This window comes from Camellia sinensis, chromosome 10, assembly GCF_055761805.1.
Source record: "Camellia sinensis isolate YWXY chromosome 10, ASM5576180v1, whole genome shotgun sequence".
Classification (NCBI taxonomy): Eukaryota; Viridiplantae; Streptophyta; class Magnoliopsida; order Ericales; family Theaceae; genus Camellia; species Camellia sinensis.
This window is the reverse complement of record NC_138970.1, coordinates 62,928,212-62,949,151: the sequence shown is the minus strand read 5'-3', so window position 1 is coordinate 62,949,151 and position 20,940 is coordinate 62,928,212. Positions and strand designations below refer to the sequence as shown.

Below are 20,940 nucleotides of genomic sequence, written 5' to 3'. Positions count from 1 at the left end.
AACATAAAGCCATATTAACCAACAACAAAACAAATATTAAAAAAGAAAACACCAAAAAAAAAAAAGAGAAAAAGAAAGACTATCAACTTGATAAATGCTACTCATTTTCCTTTTTTCTTTTCCCCTTCTATTTCTTTCTTGTAAGAAAATGAACAACCTTTCCCTTCTTTTCATTTTACCTTCCCATTCTTTAATAACTAACTAAAATTTCATTAATATCCGTGTTAAAGTTGAAATTAAAATCAATGAGTTATCCATGCAGTAGTTAAATGCGATCTACACACACAAATGGGAAGCTATGAAGCACGGGTGTGGGTATGGGGTATAGTACGATATGGGTACTCCGATATGGTAAATTCTTAAAAATGTAGGGTATGAGTACGGTTGGGGTAAGTCAATTTTTTCATTTTTTTTTTTTTTAAATTTATAGCTAAACATCCAACATACAAATCATAAGTTTCAATATCAAAACTAAAAAGAGAACAACTGGCCTAAAAATTTATATAATTCTTTATTTTTCTTTTTTGATTATCTAAAACATGATGCAAAAGAGAGCAAAACTATGACTAATGGGTAAAGGGCGTTGAAAATCAATTACTTGATACTTTCAAAATTGAAAGAAGAATAATAAAGGCTACAATAAATTCTAATAGATGGAAAAATAAATAAATAAAAATAATCATTTTGTCATACCGATGTTGTACCCTTGCCGTACCCATTGCCTACCCATTCCGTACTCACGGCGTACCCGGTACGCAAACTAGCACCCGGTAAGTAGCCGGTACTTATACGACACCATTTTTGGAGTACCTGTGCTTCATAGATGGGAAGATGGGAAGCTTCAAGTTAAAACTATTAATTGAGACCCAAACATGCCAGCACACAAAATGCAATTAGGAGATGCCAACACAATTAATATGAACGAGCTTGTTTTATTTCCCTTCTTCTCTTTCGATTTTGTCATTGTATTTTGATTTATTTATTTATTTATTTATCGTGGAAAGACAAAAGAATTAAATCCTAATGAACTACAGATGTGCTTGCTGATTTAGCTTGTAAGCTCTTTGAAAATGACTGGTGCGCATTAGCTAAAGAAAAGATTCATTCACTATCTTCACTTCTATTTTATGTTATATTTGAATCTCATGCAAGTCTATTGTGTGCTAATAGACAGAGGAGCAAACTTAAACTCACTTCACCATTTTTAAATTTCATCAACATTTTTTTCTTCTAAACTGCAAATTATGTTACTTCCCCCCTCCCCCACCCCCCCCCCCACCCCTCTCAATTATCTGTGAAATACATATTTTGCAATATTCAAATACGATTTAGTTTATAGTTAAACTTTTTGGAAACTTTTCTATTTTTATATTATCTTCTAGGTGTGTACATATATATATATATATATATATTAATGAAGAATGTGATTGACTTAAATCCATCTCTTTGTTAACAATTGTGAAGGACTCAATGATTGAATTAATAAATAAATGCTATATCTATTATTGCTTGCCAGTGGTCGTGCTAGCTATCTCTTGTTAAATAATTTTGGTTCCTTAGTTTGTTACCTATTTCTCTAATTCAAATGAAATTTGTGTGATGATGTTGTTCTATGGTAAATGTTTCTTGTGCTTGTAGTACATCGATTAATCTGAGTTCCAAGGATACATTTTCTCTAGCTCAAGTTTGTGTCTAGTTATTTGCCATATTAATTGTGACTGGTTGGAAAGCAGAGTACAAGAGTCATTTTAACAAGGATTTGTGTAGCACTTATAGTAAATATAAGCTACTATTAAAATGCATATTTGTCTATTTAGAAACATCATGAAGAAACATAATCCAATCACTTGTAGCCACGTATGCCCACATATCACCTGCAGAAATTTATTCTTTGCCTAATTCTTATCAACTCTTAATTTCAACAATATTTCTATGAAACCAAGTTCTTAGATTATTAACTAAACATTACTTTTTGACTAACACAATTAAAGACTTCTGAAGATAATCATGGGTAACATATTCTTTGGGCTTATGTTGAAACAAGTTCTCTCATGGGCATATTTTCAAGCATATGGTGTGCAAGTTATATACTAACAAACACCAGGTGAATACCATATAAATCAATACAAACATCTGCAAACCAATGACGCTGAAAACCAGGAGTAGTGCCCCACATCATGTGCCCCCCCCCCCCCCCGGGTCCCCCCCAAAAAAAAAAAATCAAGGTTTATGACAATAACATAACAGATTATGCACTGTGAATACCAAATTGAAAACAAGGTTTGGGAGTTGATCTCCTGGACACCATGAATTCCAAATTGCAAACATATATATGATTCCAAATTGAAGCTAGAGTCCACTGCTTTGCAAGACACAGATATAGGCTGTAAGCTTTATTAGTCCACCGCTTTGCAGGATAGAAATATAGGCTTCAACCTCAGTTGGTTAACCTAGAATTATGATAGAAAAAGCAGGGCAAATTAGAGAATTTGCTGTGTTAGATTCACAATCCCTTCCATACTTATATATAATTTAGATTATATATATATATATATATTTAAGGCATGCATACAAGTTTATGCTGCCAAATAAACAACAAGAAACAAAAATTTGCAGACAAAAATAAATGGCAACAAGGAAATCATAAGAAATAAATAATTTATAATAAATAGGACTTTCAATTCATTAAGATATTACTAAACAAAGGAAGAAATTAGTAATTACAAAATTTTGTATTTTAATCTCATAAAAAACCACAAATGGGTAAAATCTGGGAAGCATGAGTTCAATTTCCAACCAAAACCAAAACCATAGATCCAAACACGCTCCAGTCAAAACAATAGATCTAAAGTATGTAACGCCCCAAAATAAATACAACAAGCACATCTCATAAGCGGAAATATAATTGAATTAACTTGCCTTCATTTATCAGAGTGGATATACATGAGATAGATACAAGAAGAAATGAAAGTTACACAGATAATCATTCACCTAAATGGCTTACATCTTTCCAAGATAATTCTTGGTTACAACAAAAGTGCACCCTTAGTCCAATACATTTAAAGTTCTTTGGCAGTACAAAAGTTAAGTACAAAAATAATAAGATTGAACATTCAGTTCCATAATCCTCCCAAGCTAAGTCTTTGAAGGAGGCATATCACCGGCACCTAAAAATAGTTTTTCTCAACATAGGGTGAGCCAAAACCCAGTAAAAACAATCTAATACAATATATGAACTTTAACAAGGTTATAAATATGATGCACATGTTCACTGCTCAAAGATAAGATTGTTTACCACTCTTTTTCCTTTCAAAACCATACTATGCCAAGTACTATATTCCAATCCAATTTATATCAATTCATTTCCCGTCATCTCATATTTCCTCAATTCATGAGTCACACCCATTGTTATCCAGATAACCCAACTGAGACTACAACTCAATGGTTTTCCTACCACACAACCATTACACACAAACACTTCAATTTGTCATTTTACAAAAATTTCATCCGCAGGATTCGGCACTCATGTATACACAATGTTTTCAGGACTTTCACCCTAGACGCACTGGCCAACTTAATTTAACGGAGTCCATCCTCTTTTTTCTTCCAAACATAGAGTACATTTACTTTCTCCTCCCAAACATCATACATATACAATGTATTAAAATATAGTCATATTCAATGACACCCAAAAAGAGATTAGTTTCAATTTACCTAATCCTCATGCAATTTCTACAACAATCATAGTTATCCTCCACCGATAACCAAAAACAGATATTTCTAAATGGATATACAATCTTCTCAACAGATAAATTATTCAAATTTCCATAAGTGGGAGATGATACACATCCAACTTCAACAGTTATATATACATTTATCTAATTTCACATTCCCATTTCCAATTTCATTATTTATGCAAAATAATTCCTTGAACATTTTAGGACAAACTCCCTCTTTTCCAAATATCAACCCAAATGCCAAAATCAACTATTTGTCACAATATAACCTCATATTCAACCCCATAACCATTTATGACTCATCCACTCATAAACCCCTCTTTTGATTTAATACCTAAGCCCTAGGTTTGTTCATAGTACACCCAAATTCTACCATTTATACACAACAACTCATGATTAAGTTAAAAGTCATACGAAAGTGTAGAAAATTCCCACCTCAAAGTTAGGAGACGAACAAAGCAAGGTGGAACCTTCAACAATGCCGAAACCAAGTTTCAATCGGATCAAAACGAAGCTCTTAGGATGCTCTAACTTTTTCTCAAAGACACTAGGATAAAAAACCCAATGGATCTAGGTTAAAATATAGAGAGTGAGTGAGTTTTAGAGAGAGAGAGTAGATCAAGGGTTTTGAGAGAAAGAAATAAAAAAGTGAACAAAAAAGAGGCTACTGTGAACTGATATACGCACAGTCCACTTGAGCGCAAGAGTTGATGCTCGAGCGTCAGACACAATAAGTTGTTCCGCTCGAGCATAAGAAGTGTCCGCTCGAGCGCAGAATACACACGTCCAATAGTTTTGCAGGCACAAGAACATTGTTTGAGCACAATTATGGCTGCTCAAGCGCACACCCGCTCGATCGTAAGAAACGCCGCTCGAGCATAGATTACACTCTCCAAGTATTTATGTAGACCTGCCAAAATACTGAGAGTTTACAAAATCCCGCTCGAGCGCAAGAAGTGCCGCTCAAGCGAAAGAGCAAAAATCTGGACATCAAAAGTTTGAAAACCAAGTAACCAACCTGTTCCAAACATGTTCCAACCAACTCAATAGCCAAACTTAAGCAAGAATAAACGGAAAACGATATAAACAACATTCAAAAACCATAAACCCGAGTCCGAAACCTAAAAAAAGTCAGGTCAAAACCGAAATCGCTATGAAGCAAATAGATCCAAATTTGGAATGAATTAGAATACCAAAGTCAGAATTTTTAAGTTACGAATAAACCAATATGATCCAAATCTTGTGAAATTCATCTTCTTGTAGTACAGAATGGTATTCATATTAATCATTTGCAATTAAACCTTCACCGCTAATGGTGTTGTAGAGATGAAATTTGAGAAGGATAGTGATGGTGGTTCTAGGTTTTCTGGTAGAATAGAAGGGTTTCGGAATGAGGGTTTTAGGGTTGAATTAGGGCAGTCCGCAAGTAAGTCGCTAATTTAGAAGAGGAGATTGTGAATAATAGTGTGCCAAATCGAGTGATCGGGCAGCACACTTGGAAGCGATTTGTTGATAGTAGATGAAGAAGATGAAAAAGGTTTGATAGCTTTTGAAAGCAACAGTGGTAGTGAAGGAGTGGGAGTGAGATGAGTAGGAAAAACGAGAGAGAGAGCTCTCGCCAGCGGTAATGGGAGATGAGTCGCACCAAGATAGAAAAAGAGAGCTGCGGTAATAACATGGTAGAGAAGCAAGAAGCTAGAGATCGAGAGAGAGACGGAGAGAGCGAGCGAGAGAAGAAGAGGAGGGTTACCTGGACGCCAGAGGGGGTTTCACTGTGATACCCCTGTTCCGTAATATGCGTTAATTGGTCCTTAATATGGTGTGATTATGTGTTTTGATATGATTTTGTGTTCCATTATATGAAAATATGTGGTTTTGAAGTTATATCTGTTCACCGTAGGAATATCTATTGAATAATCTGCTTTGGGAATTAAATTGAGGGCCCTATCGGCCATAAAACCTGAAATTGATTACGCCATTGTGGTTGGCATAATTTTTAGACCCTACGGTAAAATTTAATTGAAAATTGATTCTGGTCAATTTAGACTGATTAAATTGATAAATCAAGTACCCCATTATTTTATATTAAAATATTTGTTAGTGGGGCTTGTTGTATATTTGCATTGCACTCTCCTTTAGCTCTCTTAAAACTCAAAATCTGGGTTAGACAAGTGAGAGCGAAAGAGAGGCCGGCTATAGAGAGAGAAAGGAAGAGACTTGAGCAATTTTTGGCTCTAGCTTGGGAATTTGAAGATTTAACTCAAGAATTGACTAGAGTTTGGAAGATTAAAGCTCCTAGGTGAGTAACCAACCCCTAACCCGTGAATTTGAGTTGTGATTTCGTGAATTGAAGATTAATTTGTGATCTAGAACATGAAAGGAGTTGGTTTTGATGAATTTGAAGACTATATATGCATGCATGTATGTATTGTTTTGAATTTGCATATTTGAGCTTGAGTTACATGACTCATGTTGTAATTTTGGTTGAAATCCATGTATTTGACCATCTTTTCATCATATGAGATGAGAATAAAGGTTATATGTCACATGCATGTACAATCCATGGGAGTAGAAGCTTTGAATGCATGAAATGGTTACATTGGTAATGAGTTGGTGGAAAATGAGCCATGCATGTAGATAAATTATGAAATTGAGCTTCAATATGTTGTAATTCTATGTTTGTACCATGTTAATACATGATTATGTGAAGTTTGGACCGAAATCATGCATTTAGAGCCTTTGAATGTCGAGATGAAGCTCAAGAACTCAATCTGGAAAACCCAGATTTTCGATGTCCGCTCGAGCGGGTGAAGTGCCGCTCGAGCGGAGAAATCGAGCTCCCAGCATTTTCTGCAGACATGGTTCCCGCTCGAGCGGGGAAGTTGACGCTCGAGCGGGGAGCTATGTAGACAGGCAGTCCGCTCGAACGGCCGAGTTCACGCTCGAGCTGGAATTGAAAGCAACCAGTACTTTCACAGACCTAAGGGTCTGCTCGAGCGGGGAAGTCCACGCTCGAGCGGGGACCCTATTTTCTGAAATCCTGTTTTTGCATTTTGTGTTCTGTTTTCCGTTCTCTTTCACTTGTAAACACTCTTAGGCATGTGTTAAACATCGTAAATGAGGTTAATGAGATAGGAATAAAGCCTAAAGAGGAATATGTGAATTAAAGAACGGATTGAACTGTTAGTGACCCTTTTGTGTTCATGAAATGTGTAGGGTCAAGCTCCAGGGCAAATCCACAAGCCGATCACTGTGAGTAATATCGATATTTGAATGATTGTGAATGTCCAATTATTATTCCCTTATAAGCTTTATAAGTTGCTAATTGGGATTGTGGACAAAAGTCTGACAGGAATAAACATAAATGGACCAAAGGTCGTTTCGATAAACATAAATGGACCAAAGGTCGTTTTGATAAACATAAATGGACCAAAGGTCGTGTTGATAAACATAAATGGACTGAAGGTCGTTTTGACCTATATGAATGGACCGAAGGTCGTTTTGACATATATGAACGGACCGAAGGTCGTTTTGACATATATGAATGGACCTAAGGTCGTTTTGACATAAATGAGCGGGCTGAAGGCCGTTTTGATACGAATGTATGGACCGGAGGCCGTTTTGACGTAAACGAATGGACCGAAGGTCGTTTTGATACGAATGAGTGGACCGATGGTCGTTTCGATAGAAATAAATGGACCTAAGGTCGTTTTGACATGAATGAGTGGGCCGAAGGCCGTTTTGATAGAAATGAATGGGCCGAAGGCCGTTTTGACAGAAATGAATGGGCCGAAGGCCGTTTTGACATAAATGAATCGGCCGAAGGCCGTTTTGACATGAATGGAAATCTGAATGGGCCAAAGGCCAAAATGTTTTGAACTACAGTCACTTGATTTGAATTTTGTATAGCTATATATCTGTTAAATAGAAATATGAATTGGGCCCAAGGCCGTTTGGAACATGTTGTTCTACATTGTTATGTAACTTCTGTATTTGATTTGATATTATTCACTGGGCTTTCGCTCACGCTCATTCATGTGTTTGTAGGTGAGCCAAGAGAAGTCCAGACCCAGCCTCAGTGAAGTCTGTAAGGAACAACTAAGGTTTTGGAGAGTCAGCCCTCGTGTCTCATGTACGAGACCCGTCTTCGCCCCCTTTTGTTATGTACTTATATTTTGTCAGGTTGGCGAAGTTTTGAATACGTCTATATATAGTTTTCATGGGTTGACTTAGTTGGATGATCCTGTCTGTACAAAATCTTATGTCATTACACTTTCTGTTGTGAGTTATTAACATATGTACATACGGAATGTTATGGTGTGCATATAAGCACGGCTTTATGGACAAAGTTTTAAATTTTGCTTCCCTTTTGGCCCCTTTACTCTGATGTGTTAAGTCTGTTTTGGTTGAGGCCGTAGGTAATCTATGGATTGCTGGCCGGTTACGTCCTTAACCCATGGGGGCGGGTTCGGGTCGTGACATTCACCCACGTCGGTGTTGTCATCTGTGGCGCTGTTATGGGAAAGTGACAGCTGCATGAGAGAGAATGAATGAGGAGAAAACTAGGCAGGAATGAATTAGGGCCAATACCTAGCCAAAAAAAATTAAGGCCAACTTTTTGCGACGGTTGTAAAATCCGTCTCAAAACAGTCTAAAACATGAAGGGGGAAAAGTTTTGCGACGGGAGTAACGAATCGTTGCATATGTTGTGTCTTTTGTGACGTAATGGGTTATCCGTTGCTAAAAATATCATTTTTTATTATCTTCTTTTTTGCGATGGATTATTTCCATCACAAAAAATTATATTTAGTAACGAAGTTTTTTACTGTTGCAAAAGCTTGTTATTTGCCACGGCTTTTAAACCGTCGCAAAAAATTCCATGTCATAAAGCCCCTTTTCTGGTAGTGAATGGGACAATTTGTCAACCATTCAAGTCCCTCCATTCCAAAAACAATTAAGTGCATAAATGACAAAGAAAAGAAAAAAAGAACATAAAAAATACAAATGGACCATGAACCATCTTACTTTAAAAAAATAAGTAACAAAGCATATGAGACAACACAAAATTCATACCCATAACCAAACAAACTACAAAGCATATGAGACAACCATATACTCAGAATTCTAGAAAGATTTGGGGATTGAGGGGAAAAAAATGCCACCTCCAACCACATACTAAAAATCTAAAAAAATACCATAGAAAAATAATTTTTTTAAAAAAATCAATATATATATGATTTTTACTCTATCCATCTACTTACCCATCTACTTTTGACATTGATTTTCAACAATAAAACAAAAAAATCAGGGGCAAAAAAAAGGTTTAAAAAGCAGAGAAACCCAAAAAAAAAATAAAGCCAAATTACCTACCTACTTTTGTCTTTGATTTTGAACAAAGAAATCAAGAAAAAAAAAAAAAAAAGGTTTCAAAAGCAGAGAAACCCAAAAAAATAAAGCCAAGTCACCCATCTACTTTTGTCTTTGATTTTTAACACCAAAAAAAAAAGGAAACACTTTCCAGATGATTTTGAACCCAAAAAAAAAAAATTCAAAAAAATAACAAAAAAGAAACACTTGGGATTGCAATAATACAGTTCAATGTTACAGTTCATACACAACATATATGTATGTAAGTATACAATCTACGTATGTAGGTATAAGAATATCATTATATTGGACTAGGCAAACTAGTCTAAAAATATGCATATTCACTCCAAGAACCGTGAACAAGTCAGAGGAAGCCATTGAACAGAAGAAAACCAGTTTAAAGGTTCAAAAAGAAAAAAAAAATGTTTAGAAAGCAAACCCTTTTCTTCTTGTTCCTATCAGAAGAAGCCATTGAACAGAGCTTCTGGTCTTGTCAAGGATCTTCAGGGCGAATGAGTGGCCAGAATCAAGGCGGGGGTTACGCCGATGGTGGTGGAACAATGGGATCGAGGCGATAAAAGGCCGGTCGGGTGTGAGAGAGGAGGGTTTGTAGAAACCCTCACACAGTAGAGAGAGAGAGAAGCTATGAAGCACAGATACTTCAAATAGGGTGACGTATCCGTATCGTATCCGTATCGGATACTGATACTCCTTGGATACGTATCGGATACTTATTAAAAGTATCAAATACTTCTTAATTATTTTTTTATTAATTTTGGAGTATCGGATACTTAATTTTGAAGTATCGGATACTCCAAGTCATGTTTACTTGTTTTATGAAATTAAAATTATAACATTTCTTGCATAATAATATAATATAATATAATTGCAACTATAACTATAAGAATATTTTTCTAATACTTTGTTAAGTTCTTCAATAAGAAGAGTATAGTGAGTTAAATAATAGAATTTATTAAATTGAGGTATCCTAACTATTTCATGCATGTCCCCTCTAACTACATAGAAAGTAAGAATTAGCAAGAGAATATAATAATGGTAAAATTAAATATCAATAAATAAATAAGTAAATAAACTTGAATACGATATTTTTCACTAGTATCAAAGGACAAAGCATAGGGACAAGTTGTAAATTGTTCTATTATTGTAATATAAATATATTAAACTTGATATTGAAATGAAATATTTGCAAGACCTATTAAAAATTTAAAAAATAAACAAGCTACTAGCTTAAGTTAATACAAAATTCTTAAAGGTTAGTATTTTGCATTATAAAATTACATTGTGGTTTCTCAACGTTCTTTACCTTATGTGTAACTCACTATTAATAATTTTTAAAAAATATATTTTTCACAAACGTATCTTAGCCGTACCGGTATCCTATTTTTTTAGATTTTGTCGTATCGTCGTATCCGTATCTCGTATCCGTATCTATGCTTCCTAGGAGAGAGTATAGAGATAGAAGAACACAGTAGAGAGAGAGAGAGAGAAAAGAGAGTACAGAGACAAACAAGAAACAATACCAATACAGAGAAAGAGTTTACTGACCGATGGTAACCGGTTATTTTTTTTTTAACTTGTTTTGGTTTTGGATGGTTAAGATTTAAAGATTCCAATCTAATGGTTCAAAATTATTTTCATGTATGGTACCCAAATACCACTTTTGGGTACCATAGTCGGACCCCTTGCAAGCTATGTTCATGACTGTATATATCTTTGATGCCGGTCATTATTTACCAAAACCATCCTTCTCTATAAGCTTGGGATCAGCTATATATGGCAAACAAGGCACTAAACATGACAAAAATAGGTAGGCAATACTGGCAAAAATAATGTTACGACTCTACATTCTCACCCTAGGGCAAATATCTTACAGTTTATAATGATGTGAAACAAGAAAGAAGGATAAATTTAATTATGATGAATTTGTGTGTGATGTTTAACTTTAAAGCAATAGGGAGCTCAAATTTCACAATTTGAAAAAAGTTCACTCACGACCATGCACTGCTGGAAATCGGGCTTTTAGTGGCGTTTTAAAAATGCCGCTATATCTATCAAAAACGCCGCTAATTCATTTTGTGGCGTTCAGTACCAAACGTCGAAGCTGCGGCCGTCGCTGTATCTTTGCGACGTTTAAAAAACGTCGTGATATTAGTATAGGAGGCGTTTTAAAAAACGCCGCCAAATGTCCCACTATGCACTAGCTGGCGTCACCAACGATATTTAGCGACGTTTTGAAACGCCGTCGTATCTGTTTAAATAATATGACCGTTACTGTTGAGGGTTTAGGAGGCATTTCTGGAAACGCCGTTATATCTTCTTTTTTTTTTTTTTTTTTGAGATTGTACTAGTTTTATTTGATTAAATTAAAAAGAATACCTGTAAGAAAATATTAAATTTGGTTTCTCATTCAATTAATAAAAAAACACCTGTAATAAAACTAATATACAAAATATTAACTCCCATTCAAATACCTGTAATAAAACTAACAGATAAAATAATGACTCCCATTCAAGTAACAAATGAAGCTTTAATTCAGTTTCATATGTGCATTCACTGTGTAAAATATGTGTACTATCAGTTACACGAAGGCAAAGTGTCTCCTGTATCAACAACAAAGAAAACACACAGACCAGAACAAAAAATAAAACTGACAGTGTTAATGGTTTTCCCATCCTGCTCGACTGTGCGGATTTTCTGCATTAGTGGACATAAAAATAATTACTACCTTATATTAATGTCAAAATAATATGATACAAGCCAAGGGAAATAAAAGAGTTTGCTTACAAAGTCAACTCCAATAGTGCTAATGTAACTTTCTAGATATGAGTCATCCTGATTATAGAAATAATAAAAATGGTAAACAAAGTTAGCAGTAGTCTGGATACAAGAAGTAGTTTTGAACAATAACACAATCAAATGAACATAATATGGAGAAATGAAGCATGCTTCCCAATTATAAAGCCAAACTGCTTATAATTGGTGAAGTTTCACAACGGGTGATGTATGCCAACTGCGATTCTGTCGGTTTCTCAACCATTAAATCAGGGGCTCAACTCCTTCCTTCTCTTGCAAGTTAAAGAAAAATGCATGTACCATGGAACATATTAGACTTGTGCTTAAGTCAGAATTTTAGTACAAAATGTTACTTGTGTAATCTTAATCCACATCACAACAACCTCCTACTCACACAAGCACCAGTAGATCTGTTGCAAAACTAACCTAACAAAATCAAGCTAGAAATCTAAAATTATGCTTGGTAGCAGGTGAAAATCATATAGAGAAATAAAAAATTAGCTCAATCTTAAAAAGAAGACTTTCAAAGGAATCGTCAATAATACACATGTATGCCATGACAATTGCTCATAGACAATGAAGCATAATTTGAGACTCAATTAAAGCTCAAGATTACATTAGGTCATAAATAGTATAATTTGCATTATTGGGCCAAAGTTTGTAAGATAATCAATTTGGACACTTTGAAAACTATAATTTTGTGAGTTTCTGATAAAATGTTTATGGTCATCTTTGTTCAATAGTTTGGAAGATAAGTGTCCACATAATTATGCTGCCATGGTTAATGGGTACTGTGATGCAGGCAATACAAGAGAGGCTTATGCATAGGAGGGAAGGTGAAGAGAGGCTTATGCATAGGAGGGAAGGTGAAGGAAGCTGAAATGTTTTTCAATAGTTTGGAAGATAAGTGTCCACATAATTATGCTGCCATGGTTAATGGGTACTGTGATGCAGGCAATACAAGAGAGGCTTCTGAACTTATATTGTTTAAAATTTAGAAGTATATAATTAGAAGGACCAACAAGATTGACAGAAGAAAACAACAGAATACCTTTTTTCTTTTTCTTTCTCTTTTTTTTGAACATCAGAAGTAAGTGGAAATAGAAGTGAAGTTGAAAAAACTTCACAATCACAAATAAACAATCTTACAAAATGGATCATGCAAAATATTAACTCGAACCACATGGCTAATATATTTTTAAATACTTTCTGAAATTCATGGTTGTAGATCCTTAAACAATTAACAATGAGATTTGAAAGTGGATCAAATCCTTAGAGCTAGAAATTACAAATCCACAGCAGACGCAAAGCTAAGTGTCCTACTGTGAAAACTAATATGCTTATAAATATATGCAAACATACGCACATACATATGATCTTAACGAAAACGTGGAATGGAGACTCGAGGTTTTACAGAGATTTTCAAAAAATAGTTTCCAGAAATTAACTTACAAATTTTATTTTCCACGCTATCTCAACTTCATCATTTCCAAACAAAAACAAAATTAATGCTCCCAGTATGATTATTTCAACAGAACACGCACAAATAGAATTTGCATGAGCAAGTCATAGATTAGATGCAGTCAGTACACATGTACTAGTGTTGTGTGCGCTTTGAGATTTCAAGGAGAGAGAGAGAGAGAGCAACAATGCTGATCGAATCAAAGAACAAAGTTCGATAAATGAAAGATGAGATTTGTTTACCTGCTGGACACAAGTAGGAGGGAAATAGATTTCCACAGCGAGAATTCCAACATTTTTCTGCTGCGATGCCATTTCCTCTGTTTTCTTGCCTCAAATTCTCGAGAAACAAACAGATCGAACGTGTTTTCCCTCACCAGTTCCTCTGCAGAGAGAGAGAGTAGCTGAGAGAGAGAGAGAGAGAAAGAAGTGTTGGAATCCTGCAAAATCGCAGAGAACGAACAAACGAGAGAGAGAGAGAGGGGTGCGAGGCTCACATGATTCGGTTAGATATATATATATATATATAGGGAGACAAGTGCGAGCGCAGTCCTCCCTCAAATGCATTCTTCGTGAGTTGGGAGCCAGGTGTCACCATTTTTTATTTTTACATTTCATGCCCTTTTTTTTTTGTGTTACTTGTTATACTGTATTGATTGACAATCATTGTAAATCAGACAACCTACAGGATGCTATTGTCCTTTTTGATGAAATGATTGATAGAGGTCTAGAACCAGATATTGTGACATACACAGCTCTCCTATGTGGCTATTGTAGTCAGGGAAACGTGGACAGGGCTGTAACCCTTGTTAATGAGATGTCATTTAAAGGAATTCAGCCCGATGCCCGTTTCATTTCAGTGTTGCACCGTGGTATATTAAAAGCCAAGAAGGTGAAGTTTCACCATCAAAGGTGAGTGATAAATGATTATGACATTTATATGTGGTTATGGAGACTATCTCTAAGAGTGCACATGTTGCGGAGTGCACATTTTGGCAGCCATTACATAGCAAGAGAGATTTCAAGTACAACAATGAAAGCAAATGAACATAAACCACGAACTAGTGATATTAGTACTTTTACCTTGTTAGTTCTTCTTCTTCTTCTTATTCTTCTTCTCTTTCTTTGAAAGGTGAACCTATATTTAATAAGAGCAAGTATTGTAATTAATAAGATATGTTATTTGTCAAAAAAGCTTTGATTAAATGATTGCTCACCTCTTGGGATGAAAATGCATGAGATTGTTGTTGATGTGATATTGGCCGAACAGTGGGATGACTACTAAGTGAATCCACAACCTATCATTCAATAAGAGACTTAAATTGTATATTAGCTCTAGGCAATTTAAAGTAATAACTAGTAAAAATAATTAAAATACCTGCTGCCTATGTAATGGGTTTGGTGGTGCAACAACTGGATCAACGGGCACGCCTGCAGCTTGCAATTGAGATTCCAAAAATTGAATTCGTGACTGAAAATCTGTGCGTATAGCCTGAATTTGTTTCTCCATTACTTCATTCATCTTCGACTCAAACTGCATTTGATACCGTTGAAGTTGCTCTTGAACTTGTTCTTGAACTTGAGTTTGGAAGAGACGATTCTGCTCTTGTGACCGCCTATATCCACCTCCAAAAACATCAGTGGGTGACGGTCCCAATCCAAACGTCCGAACACGACCAGGTCGCTCTGGGCCCATAATTTGTGTGAAGATTTGCTCCTGTAATGCTGCAGGGTCAGTAGAAGATCCCTTCATGTGCTCTGCTAACTCATTCATTTGAGTCTGCAAGTTTAAATTCAATAATTAGCCTCCAATATAAATATAAATCATATTAAAAGTCCAAAGATAAAGTAGTATTACATACCATAACCTCATTAACTGAATCACTATTTGACGTCCCATCTTTCATGTATGCGGCCATCCACACCTGTGACCTACTAGCAGGAACCCCATTGTTCTTTTTGGTCTCCTATAAATGAAAGACAACCAAAATCTTAAGATAAATAAGAAAATTAAATAATTAAGCAATTAAATATGTGAACAAGTTAAGTAAATAAAATAAACAACAAAGCAAATAACATCTGTTTTTGTAGAACTGGTATAAATTCATTATGGTGCAAATTGTTGACACCTTTTTAGCACATATAGACAGCTATAGTTGACAAAGAATGAAAAGGATGAATGGAGAGAATAATTATACCTCCAGTCGAACTACTGAGAAAGGCTTTCGGCCTGTCCTATGATGTAATGTCTTCTTCTTCCGGATTTTTCTATTCTTCTTGCTTGATTTCTGTCCAATATGAAATTTATTTAAGATGTTATAAAAAATTATCATATATAAACATTGTTTCACATAAATAAAATTTTACCAATGCACTCTGAGTGCCCCAATAGTAGACCAAAGCCCGCCACTGATCCTCATGTACTCTATCTGGTCGATGAGCCAACCTTTCTGCATCATTCTTGAAGGGTTTGTATCCCATTGTTTTCACTCGACTTTTCCAATCTCTCCATTTCTTTCCAAATGAAGCCATTATTGTTCTCTTCATGGATTCATCTGCATCCGTATGAGCCTGCATTACAATTATAGACACTTGTAATATGCAATGTCAACTACACTTGTAATATGCATTTCATATGGAATACAATTGTAACTTATTTCATATTAAATATCCATATATACCTTTATCTCCCTCCATATGTTATCTTTGTTTTGTTTTGGAACATAATGCCAAGTCGTAAAAGTGAGTGGTGCAAGACTCCCATCTCGTGCCAAAACGCCCAAATGTGAAGCAAGGGATGTGTGTCCTTCAACTACTTGATTCAACTCGTTTGGAACAACTTTTAAAATGCCATCTTCACTAGTACCCCATTGACCATGCACATATGTGGGTCCCCTTGTCTGCTTTTGTGTGGCTTGACTTGAGCTAGGACCTACAAAACAATAGTAATAAGCTTCATATCAGTTTCTTTATGATGCAGTCAATTGGTCACTGAAGATTCGTTCTATAATAGCGTTCAACATGAATTCTAAATCTCTCTTTCAAATATTAATATATATTTTTTGCACTACTCATCGTTACACTAGATTTAAAGTAGTCTGTTCATGCACAGATTTGATAAGGCCTTTTCACTGTTTTATATTTTGCGAATTGGGGCTGAACTTTCGGGTTCTTCTTCACAAAAGACTCTTGTATTTTTTCAGCGGCACCATGATGTACCTCGCTCATTCCTAGAGAGACAGACAAAATTTGTGAAAATGTTGAGCCATCAGAGCTTGAGGAAGCTTCCTTGAAAAGTAGTTTAATTCAGCAGATTGTTGTTATTGGCCAGGTGAAATTTAATCTTTCTTTTGAATTGGGTTTTTTCGCTCTTTATTTCCTTTTATTGTACTTACGAAAAAACTACCACTCTTGAGGTGATGTGTAACTTTTCCTTTGAAAATAATCACGTGTAGGACCAACGTCGTCTTGGAGCTATAATTGTTCCAAACAAAGAAGAGATTTTAGTGACCGCAAAGAAGTTGTTGATTGTAGGGGCGGATGCCTCTGAACTTAGTGAGGAAAAAATGACAAGTCTATTATATGAAGAGCTGAGGAAATGGTAAGTAAAAAATGACCAGTCTCTTTCTTTTTAGTTTTATTGTTTTCTACAGGAAATGGTGAATAAAAAATGACCAGTCTCTTTTTTTTTAGTTTTATTGTTTTCTACAACTAGATTTTCCTTCATGCAGGACTTCTCGGTGCTCGTTTCAAATTGGGCCAATCCTTCTTGTTGATGAGCCTTTTACAGTAAATGTTCACACTTGTATAGCCATTCCCATATCCATTCTATCTAGTTATCTTCAACAAATCTTTTTCGCATGCAGATTGATAATGGTTTAATGACTCCAACCATGAAAATTCGGAGGGACAAGGTTACAGCTCAATACAAAGAACAAATAGATAATCTGTACAAGTGAATCCCTTATCAGCTCAATACAAAGAACAAATAGATAATCTGTACAAGTGAACAAATAGATAATCTGTACAAAGAACAAATAGCCTCTGCCCTATAGAACATGTTAAACCTCTACCACTATACTAGTATCAAGATTCTAAACAAACACTACATCACAAGCATACTCAAACATGTATAGATAGATGATATCAACTTGATTTATAAAAACAATGTCTCTTGTGGTCACAGTTCCATGAAAAATCCAATTGGTGTAACTTGGAAGAAACCCGTTGATCATTAAATGTTCCCCTAACAGGCCTTTCTCCACCAATTTGACATTACGACACCGTTTACATGGGCATGTGACTTCATTCAACAACGGCTTATTTTCGCATGCAAATTTAATAAATTCCTTAACCCCTTGTATGTATTCCGAGTGCAACCTATGTTGATTTATCCAACTTTTATCCATCTGATTCTCTCTTACACTACAAATGCCACTGCCAAATCAACAAAGTTCAAAATTACCGTTCCGTTTTAATTAATCTTAACCTCAATTAAGTACCTTATAATGCATGCAATATGACATCATTCACCTCTAACTGGTCTCTAATATGTTGGTTCATCCTACTTTCCCATTCAGGAATGCACAGTCTATATTGTAAAAAGCAGCTCATACTGCTCTGCTCATCTCTAACGAAATTTCGGCAGCATCTCCCCATGGTTCTCCAAATACACGACATAGACTAGGTGTACTGTTATACCTTGTCTAGTATGCACTCGGAGAACACAAGGAGTTGCTACACGAAATCTCTACGAGATGGACTATAAGCAGTAGAACTACTAATTACAATACAGACTTGTGCTCCTGAACTGTCCAACTGGACAATCCAAGAAGAGCTTCATTAAAGATGACTAGGTATCTCTAATGAAGATTCTTGGACGGGTCTAAGGCTATTTATGCATGCATGCACCATTAATGATTGCATCCCGGTGGTGCAATCTAAATTAGTACTATCAAACATACTAGAAGCATATCTAGTATAAAGCATATTAATGAAGAAACCAAAAGTTTCTACAATGCTCTTGATAGATTATGATAGATTCAAGAAATATATTGCTCTCTCAAATCAATCAATAATGGAATAATTTTGGCAGGAACTCATGGATGTGGGAAGTTCAAACCCACTACCCAAACCAATAAGTGTACCAAAGATCGAATACTTCTAATGATGATGATGATGATGATGATTCAGAAACATCAAAGAGCAACCACCAAATGAGGAATCACATTCACAATCACAATTACAATCACAATCATATTAGTTGAGGAATCACAATCACAATCACAATCATAGTCATCCACGTTAATAACTATGAAGAAAACTTGTTTGAATTGAAGACCAAACTTCACCATATAATACTACAAATCAAGACAAAGTTACATGCAAGACAATTCTTTCACATGCTAGCTAGATGATTATTTATTTATTTATTTTTGGTCAAATAACCCTCCAAATGAAGTTAATTGTATCCTACACTCTCTCAAATTAATCTATCATGACATTATAAAATTAGAAATTAATTAAAGGGTTAATTAGTAAAATGTCTATTCCTATATGGTCATGTGTTATCCAAGATTAATTTTTCTTTTTTCTTTTTTCTGATAAGGATATGTTTTACTGTTCATTCTATTCTATGATCCTTAGAAACCTATATGGTCATGTGTTATGTCCAACATGGAATGCCTGTGAACCATTCTATTCTATGATCCTTAGAAACCTGCTCCCACATCAGTGTCATAAAATATAGAATGAAATAATGTTGAATTTATATATTTAGTAGCAGCAATTAGCTGTGTATTTCATTATTACATTTCCTTACAGCATGTAGATTGGAAAACCCAAAGCATTTCTCCTTTATTAAACTGTTGAAGATGCATATAGTATATAGGTAAAATGAAGATGCACTTTTGAGGGGTCCCCAAGTACTTTTTTGAATAATTGGTGCCAAGGATCTATGGGGAATTTAGGTGTAATCCTGTTGCCATTGTGAGGAGATTGAAAGATGTGGGCCTTCATGGAATAGAGGTTTATAGAAGTGATGGAAAACTGGCAGGTATGAGAATGATTTATTCCCATAAATGCTTACTTGTTTGTGTTCTGAATTTGAAAGTGAACTGGATGTCAAGTGGTTGCTTTAATAATTGGAAATTTGTGTTATTAAGAATTTAATCTATGTGGGTTTTATAGAGTATAGTGTATGCATAGAAAATGATTAGTACCGTCAAATGATAATGAGATTTGAAGTGTTTTTTTGAAATGTGATGCATTTAAATTAGTTACAAATTCTGTTAAAATTTATCCGTTAGTGGTTTTTGACATTAAATGTAATGTGCAACCACAATCTTAACCCCAAGTCTGTACCTTAGGTGGGCTGACCCGACCTGAATTACGCTTAGAATAGCCTTGGGCCTAGTGTTTGAAACCTGGCCCAGCCCATGAGAGGCAGCCAATTAGCCTGTGAGAGGCAACATGTCAGCCTGGTTTCCCAGCTCATTGACTCATCTGGTCCAAGCCCACTAGGTAGGGCTTGGGTCTATGGTTTTGGCTTGCCGTTCGGCCCAGCCTGACATTTCAGAAAATGCCCCCATGGACAGACTTGGGCATCATTTTCGAGGGCTGGCTTGGCTTGATGCTGACCCTTGATCAAACGCTTACGACACTGACTACTTCTTGGGAAATGACTTCGTTGACAACCCTATAGCTTTTTTTCTTCAGATTTTAAAGACTTTTTACTGTTCATATCTTGATTCACTTCTTTGTCAACAGCATACAGTGACCTAGCAGATGCCTATGATCTAATGAAGCTTGGAGGGTCGGGTTTTCACGGGAGAGATGGGCAGAGTGAGTCTGATTTGGGAAGTGTGAACCTTCCAGTTTTGGCTGTGCATGAATTCCTTAGGACAGCCAGACCGATCTGGTGCGGTGCCATTAGAGGCATTCTAGAAAATTACACTGAAGATCCATCTCAGTTGAAGTTAGAGAGGATCATGAAGTTTGGGAAGACTAGAATCTTCAAGAATGGTTCACTTACTAAGACCAACAATGATTTGATTGATCTTTGCTTGTCGTCATGGTTGACAAATGAAGAAATGCAGGACTCAGTGTTTGAGACCATCAAGTTGAAGCTTTCCAAAATTTCAATCAACAACGAAGGAATTCAAGCCCCAACAGCAGTGAAATAGTCTTTTTTGTACCTTATTTGCGGCCAAACTGAGGATGATCTATGGATACAATATCATTTAAATGTCTTTTTTCTTTCAAAATTTTCAAGTGTTAATTAGTTTTAAGAAACAAATAACAAAAGGAAAGACAAAAGTTCTTAATGCATAGTTTTGGAAAACTTGAACATGTTTTGGGTCAAAGAATCCGAACAAGTTTTGGGCTGTATAAGTATAGATTGTATTGGGAGTTTTGTATCAGGTGTTTTGATTGTTGGTTGATTTCTCGCTAATCATTTTTCTTGCTATTTGGTTTTTCCTAATTGATGCGTAGCGCACTATGCTCTCTTTTTTATAAATAAGTAAATAAAATAGTAGATGGCTAATGAAGAGGCACTTCA

At 35.5% G+C, this 20,940-nt stretch overlaps 2 protein-coding genes and 1 long non-coding RNA gene across 3 annotated transcripts; 1 reads left to right on the top strand and 2 right to left on the bottom strand.

Moving 5' to 3' along the window:
• Window positions 1-489: 489 nt before the first annotated feature.
• On the bottom strand, window positions 490-4,896 carry LOC145801141 (uncharacterized). Its single transcript, XR_014342090.1, has 2 exons — window positions 4,173-4,896; window positions 490-2,450 (listed from the first exon to the last, which is right to left on the bottom strand). It is a non-coding gene; the product is annotated as an uncharacterized LOC145801141 (long non-coding RNA).
• A 9,852-nt stretch (window positions 4,897-14,748) lies between these two features.
• LOC114267017 (uncharacterized) lies at window positions 14,749-16,454 on the bottom strand. Its single transcript, XM_082890113.1, has 6 exons — window positions 16,451-16,454; window positions 16,061-16,311; window positions 15,747-15,950; window positions 15,578-15,667; window positions 15,242-15,346; window positions 14,749-15,159 (listed from the first exon to the last, which is right to left on the bottom strand). The coding sequence occupies exons 1-6, from the start codon at window positions 16,452-16,454 to the stop codon at window positions 14,749-14,751; spliced, it is 1,065 nt and encodes a 354-aa protein (XP_082746239.1).
• A 1,773-nt stretch (window positions 16,455-18,227) lies between these two features.
• On the top strand, window positions 18,228-20,563 carry LOC145800438 (uncharacterized). Its single transcript, XM_082890112.1, has 3 exons — window positions 18,228-18,235; window positions 19,349-19,434; window positions 20,148-20,563. Exons 1-3 carry the CDS (start codon window positions 18,228-18,230, stop codon window positions 20,561-20,563), a joined length of 510 nt encoding a protein of 169 aa, XP_082746238.1.
• Window positions 20,564-20,940: the final 377 nt, after the last annotated feature.

Bases quoted from the DNA above. Each gene is read 5' to 3' on its own strand.
- LOC114267017 (XM_082890113.1), bottom strand. The intron at 15,347-15,577 runs GTATAATTATTC...TTTCATTTATAG, and splicing joins TCTCAGTAGTTCGACTGGAG to GAGACCAAAAAGAACAATGG. The intron at 15,160-15,241 runs GTATGTAATACT...TTAAACTTGCAG, and splicing joins ATTCAGTTAATGAGGTTATG to ACTCAAATGAATGAGTTAGC.
- LOC145800438 (XM_082890112.1), top strand. The intron at 19,435-20,147 runs GTATGAGAATGA...CTTTGTCAACAG, and splicing joins AAGTGATGGAAAACTGGCAG to CATACAGTGACCTAGCAGAT.